Below are 6,256 nucleotides of genomic sequence, written 5' to 3'. Positions count from 1 at the left end.
GAACAGACTGAAAAACTATTCCGTATTGAAGGAGACAAGAGAGAGGAAAACTAAATGCACCACATCTCCCTGGACTGGGATGCTAGAGCAAAGAGGACCATTACTGGGGCAATCAGTGAAACCTGAATGTGGTCTGCGGATTAGACATCATATGTCAACGTTAATCTCCCGATTTTGAGGTCATATTATGGTTATGTAGGAGTGTTCTTGTTTTAAGGAAATATCACTGAAGTATTTAGGGGTAATGGGACACCATGTCTGCAGTTTACCTTCCAATGGTTCAAAGATTAGATTGGATGAGATAACACTGAATCTATAAACAAATATAAGGTAAGCAAACATCTTCACAATATCCAGGCTTCCAATCCATGTACATCACAGGGCACTCCATTTATTTAAGATCTCCTTAAATGCCTGTTGACATAATCTAGAATTTTCTCTCTGAAGATCTTATATATATTTTGTTAGGTTTAATCTTGGGTATTTCAAATTTTTTTGCTTTAAGAGATCTTTCTAAAAACTTTCATTTTCTGTTAGTTGCTGATATACAGGAATACAAGTGACTTCTGCATATTGATTGTGAATGTAACAACTCTGCTAAACTTTAGATGTTACCAAATTGTCTACACATCAAATCAAATCAACACATCAAAACAATTTCCTGCCTTTAGGAAAGAAAAATCCAGAGAATTACACTGACTATAACTTGTCATAAAAATATACAATGGTTGCCATCTAAAGAGATTTTTAGAGCTGTACAAATACTGTAGGTAACACAGTGTTAGCTGGGAACAGTGCAACCATTGTACCACCTTTAAATTAACCACCCAAGGAAGGGAGGTTTGATTCCATTTGCTTCTGAGATTTCTAGGCCACAAGTCCCTCACAGGGATCATAACAACTTCATCTCTGTATCAGAAAAAATACATTGCCTAAGGAACACTCGAAGTAATTTTAAACACTCGTAAATTCTAATTAAGTTCTCAGCACGTAAAACAAGCCTATCTAGGGAAGCTATGATCAACTTCACAAACGTGAACACTGTGCTTCACACAAAACTTTCTGGTGGTCGGGCAGCTCTAAAAGGACCCTCCACTCTTGCCCTTTCCCTTAGCTCATGTGCTTTTCACGTGTCACAGAACAACGTCCTGATGGATGATGGCCACCACATTATCGGGGACCAGGGCACAGTGCACACTGGGCTGCCCTAATAACAGCAACACCTTCTCAGGAAATACTTCATAATGCCCCAGGAAACTAGAAAGCATCTCCATGCTGACGGCTGAAGCTGGACAAGATGCCAGAGAGCCCCAAAGGCAGGAAGGACCCAAAAGTGGAATTTTCACTTGTGAGCTTTAACAGTGAGGGGAAACAGAGAGGCCAGTTAATTATACGATATATTCTTTCACTGAGTTGTCGCAATACCATAAGAGAAAACTGAAGGAGTTTTAAAAGTACATTGTCGGGGCTGGCCCCGTGGCCGACTGGTTAAGTTCGCGCGCTCCGCTGCAGGCGGCCCAGTGTTTCGTCGGTTCGAATCCTGGGCGCGGACATGGCACTGCTCGTCAGACCACGCTGAGGCAGCGTCCCACATGCCACAACTAGAGGAACCCACAACGAAGAATACACAACTATGTACCGGGGGGCTTTGGGGAGAAAAAGGAAAAAATAAAATCTTTAAAAAAAAAAAAAAAAAAAAAAAAAAAAAGTACATTGTCTAAGTTTCAGTATGAGATAATGAGAAAATTCTGGAGATGGATAGTGCTCATGGACGGAGAACAATGCGAATGTACTTAACGCCACTGAACTGTACACTTAAAAATGGTAAATTTTATGTTATGTATATTTTACCACAATAACAAGTTTTTAAAAGGTGCATTTTCTATTGTTAAACACTACTGATACTACTTAGTAATAATAGAGTCATTAAGAGCACTAACCATCAGAATCTCTCAGCCCTGTGTCTGAGACTTGACTCCAACTGCTACATCTGTGGAACTGAGAGCACATCATTTAACTGAGCCTCAGTTTCCTTATCTGTAACACAGGAATAAAAAAATACTTACCTACCCATCATAGGCTGCTGTGAACCTGAAATGAAATTATTTACATAGGAAATCAGCAGAACTCAATAAACGCTGGCTCTTACTTTCTTTTCAGGTTTTTGCAGCAATACACTTCTTCTATATTTTGTACACTGCAGACTAAAAAGAAGGCTCCAGCATAAAAAGGCAAGTTATTCCTGTTTCTCTAGTCCCTAATGTCACGTAGAACTATATAACAACTTCTCATAAAATGCATTCCACGGTGTAGTCAAGGGATGTAGAGATCCAAGTGCTGACACTAAGCCAATGGTCAGTAAACCTTAAAGTCTCATACCCTAAGAGGCAACAACTGCAGAGAAGTCATAAGAACTTGAAATAATGTAACAGGTTATACATAGACAGATATATATTTTATCAAGTATAACACGGTCATATAAAAGCATATACTAAAAATAGAATTCACACATACAAAAAGAGGATTTTTTTTTGTCCCTTTATATCCTATCTTAGGCAAAATAACAAAACCCAGAAAATAACAAAACTGTACTAGTTCTGAAAAATGGGAATTTTATAAATGAAATATATTCAATCATCTATACCCCTCAAATTCCAAACAATGAGGCTTATTGAACTATACTCTTAGAATCAACTTAAATAAATCTTTGCACGATTCAGATGAAACATACATTGTCAATGGTTAAAAGTCCAGGTAGAAAAAGTACATAAAATTATTCATAAACATTTCATACAAAAGGAATGGTTTTTAAAAAGAAACGCAGACAATAATAAGAGGAAATGAATTTTAAAACGTTTTTTTGGACCATTATATAAAACACCAAAAAGTTCAAAAATGTTGAACAACAAAAGTTTATGTAGAACAAAGCCAAGAGGTGAAAAACTATAAAATGTATTAAAACCATCTAAAGCCAAATAAAACATAACTGAACTATATAATTTAGAAACAGGTTTAAGTGCATCTTCTTTGTACAATTCAACTGCCTACCACATGTAAAATCTGGCAATTAATTAAAATGCAATTAAATATAGATTTGCAAGCCTTTTGACCATTGTGTGAATATTAAAAAGTTAAGTGAATTGCCAATTGAAAAATAAAAGGTTACATACATACCATAAAAGCACAAATAGTCAAAGATGCAGTATAAACTTGCGTGAAAAAAACAATCATACCAAACAAAGATCTTTTGGGCACTTGCATTCAGAAACATTCCTTTTATAAATAAGCACTTAGTTTCACTTAAAAAAAAATAAAGCTGTTTTTCCCCAATTGCACCTATTAGTCAAGAACTATATCATATATTAGTGATGCATTTAAATGGACCATTTTATGGGAATAATCAACTGAACTTTAAAAAAATATGAGTCTACCTATTTATTCACAACTTCAAAAACACAGATAATTCCAGTGAGGCACAGCTGTGGCCCTATCTAACATTCTCCCATTCAGTATAACCAACAGAGGCTAACACAACACGACGACAGAAAGCCAAGTCCATGATGTGGCAATCCTACAAAAGGGGCCCTGCAGTCAAAAATGTCTTTCACAAAACACAATACCACAAAACAAAACGACAAAAATAGAAAAGCTGAATTTTGACAGCCCTACACAAACTGTGGGATCTCATCTTCAAGGTCTTCAAATTGCTGCATGCGTTTTAGCCTGGGCCTCTGACACGTGGGGTGCACGTCCGGCAGGTCCCGCTCCTCGGAGTTCTCTTTAGGTTGACTGCCCGGCTGCCCGGCACAGGCTGACCCATTTTCTGAGTTTGGAACTGATTTCGGCGCGGGCCCCTGGGGAGTGTGAGCTGTGCCAGGAGGCCCTGCTGCGGAGGCGGCTGCAGGTTTCTCTTCGTCCCCTCTCCCACTCCCCGCGGGGGCATGTGGTTTATAAAACGTCGTCCAGTGCTGAGGCTGCAGTGTCCTGGGTGCTCTGGCAGAAGTGGGAGGACATGAGTCAGAGGACCGTCTCTCTGACACCTGTCGAGCCGACCTCACCGGGTCTGTGTATGGCTTACTGGGCTGGGCGGCACTGACTGGGTGGTCCCCTCCGAGCCTGACGCTCATCGTCACTCCTCTTTCCTGGAGCGCACCGGGTGCAATCACTGGAGTCTTTGCAGTAAGGTCATTTTTTTCATACTGTTTCTCCTGGGTTTTCTGTAGAGTTTGCTGGTCAAAGCCATCAAATTTGTAACAAACAACAGTGGGCGTGTCTTTTCTATTAACTCCTTCAAAGGCAGGATTCTTGCAAAACCTCTCTGAATTAACACTTCCCGCATTTCTGCCATTTCTCTCATTAGGAAGGCTTGCAAGAAGCAGTAGTCTATCAACAGGCAAACTAACAGGTCTAATCTTGGTCCGTGGAGGATGCCTCTCAACACTGTTTGTTTCCCTACTGGGTTTCAGAGGAAGTGGCTTGGATCTTCCATCTTCCATCTTTCGTGATGTGGATTCAAGCTCCTGGTCTACAAGGAAACGCACTTTGCTGTCTGAAAAACGAAAGGATTTACTTAAAAGTCAGCTTTATGGCAGGTGGTTAACAAGAAAGTCTGAATGAGTTATAAAAGAACATCCTCCCAAAACAACAAGGGTCTTCCATATATATTTTTTTCCTGAGGAAGATTCACTCTGAGCTAACATCTGTTGCCAATCTTCCTCCTTTTGCTTGTGGAAGATTTGCCCTGACTTAACATCTGAGCCAATCTTCCTCTATTTTGTATATGGGTCACCACCACAGCACAGCTGCCGATAAGTGGTGTAAAGTCCACGCTGGGAACCAAACCTGGGTTGCCTAAGCAGAGAGCATGGAACTTAACCATTAGGCCACAGGGCTGGCTCCAAGGGGTCTTCCATATTTTTTTCAAGTTATTCTCAGTTATATATGCAGAGGAGTTGCATATTCATAAAGCATTAAAGGCATACTTTGAATAAAATAAATAAAAATGTGAGAAGTCTCTATTTAAATCAATATAATAAGCAGCTACAAAATCCCCTGCAGGTCAATTAAAAAAACACCTGCTTAAGCACTTCTTTTTACGTAATGCACATGAACAAGTATTTGCTGGGTGAAAGAGCTGTCACAATTTCAATAAGCAGACAGACATTGGTATACTAACATCAGGAAAGGGACACCAATTTACACACCAACCAAATGCAGGTGTGCCCTGAGTCCCAAGGCTTTAGCCAACTCACTCAACCTGCTTTTGAGATACATTCAAGCCACAGTGAGAGCATATCACAGAATTGCTTTAGAAACCCCTCATATCTGAAAAACTAATGTACTGTAGCATTCATCCCGTCCAATTAAGGTCGAATACTTCTAAGTAAAAAATGCTGTTCTCTCCATTTACTGTTTGACTTATTTTCTTCTCTTTTCTATCAAGTCTGGAACCATGGTCTATGTTTTCTTAAACTGGAACCCTGAGCTCCTTCAAACCCTGTCCCTTTTTACAGCATCTCCCCTAAAAAATTCCCATTTCTGGAAAGTTCCAGCCCTCTGCTCAGGCTCCTCTTCGGGGCAGGGGTCTTCAGACAGGTGCCCCTCAGGATCACTGTTCGTCATGTCTCAGCTGACCTCCTTCCTCCCTGAGACTGCTGACCTCTCTTCCCTGGGCTTCTAGGGCGATGCTCTCTTGTTCTGCTTTCCCAGGTCCTTCCCACATTTATAGACCATTCTACGGGAACTGACTCTTTGGGGTCTGGCTGTAGGCACCCACCAAAGAATATTTTTCAAGTTCTGTGGGAAAAACTTATAGCCTACTGGATACGAGAGCAGACTCTGAAGCCCAGTGGCCGGGTTTAGTTCTGCTCTACCGCTTTCGTACTGGGCACGGCACCCTCCCTGTCCCTGAGTGTCCTCATCTGTGAAAAAGGAATCATAACTGGAGCTATGCTGATGTGTGGCCTAAATGATCTAACCATAAAAAGTGCTTAGAATTATCTGGTCTATCTATAATAAACACTCAAAAAATAGCATTTATTATTATTACTACATATTCCTAATTGGGAGCCCTGGATCATGGGATAGTGAAATAAGTACAAACAGAGGTTCAAATACTGACTGAACAATTTATTAGGGGCATGACCTTTGACATTATTTAACCTCTCTCGACTATTAGGCTATGGGTTGGACGGGGCTAATACTGCCTACTTTATAGCACAGAACTGTTATGAAGATCAAATCAGACAAACGGAAT

The 6,256-nt window shown here is 40.3% G+C and overlaps 1 protein-coding gene across 9 annotated transcripts in view; it reads right to left on the bottom strand.

The window, feature by feature from the left end:
- Positions 1-2,436: 2,436 nt before the first annotated feature.
- ARHGAP29 (Rho GTPase activating protein 29) overlaps positions 2,437-6,256 on the bottom strand; it is a 76,807-nt gene continuing 72,987 nt past the window's right edge. For all 9 annotated transcript variants that reach the window (XR_011439342.1, XR_011439341.1, XM_070268702.1 and 6 more), the window contains one exon: positions 2,437-4,549. Coding sequence is in view for 7 of the 9 variants with exons in the window: in XM_070268702.1 (XP_070124803.1) it covers positions 3,666-4,549 (884 nt within the window). In the remaining 2 variants the exon portion in view is untranslated. The remainder of the gene's footprint in view (positions 4,550-6,256) is intronic.

Source organism: Equus caballus, chromosome 5, assembly GCF_041296265.1.
Source record: "Equus caballus isolate H_3958 breed thoroughbred chromosome 5, TB-T2T, whole genome shotgun sequence".
Lineage (NCBI taxonomy): Eukaryota > Metazoa > Chordata > Mammalia > Perissodactyla > Equidae > Equus > Equus caballus.
Note: the sequence above shows the minus strand (reverse complement) of the source record. Positions and strands in the feature narration are given on the sequence as shown.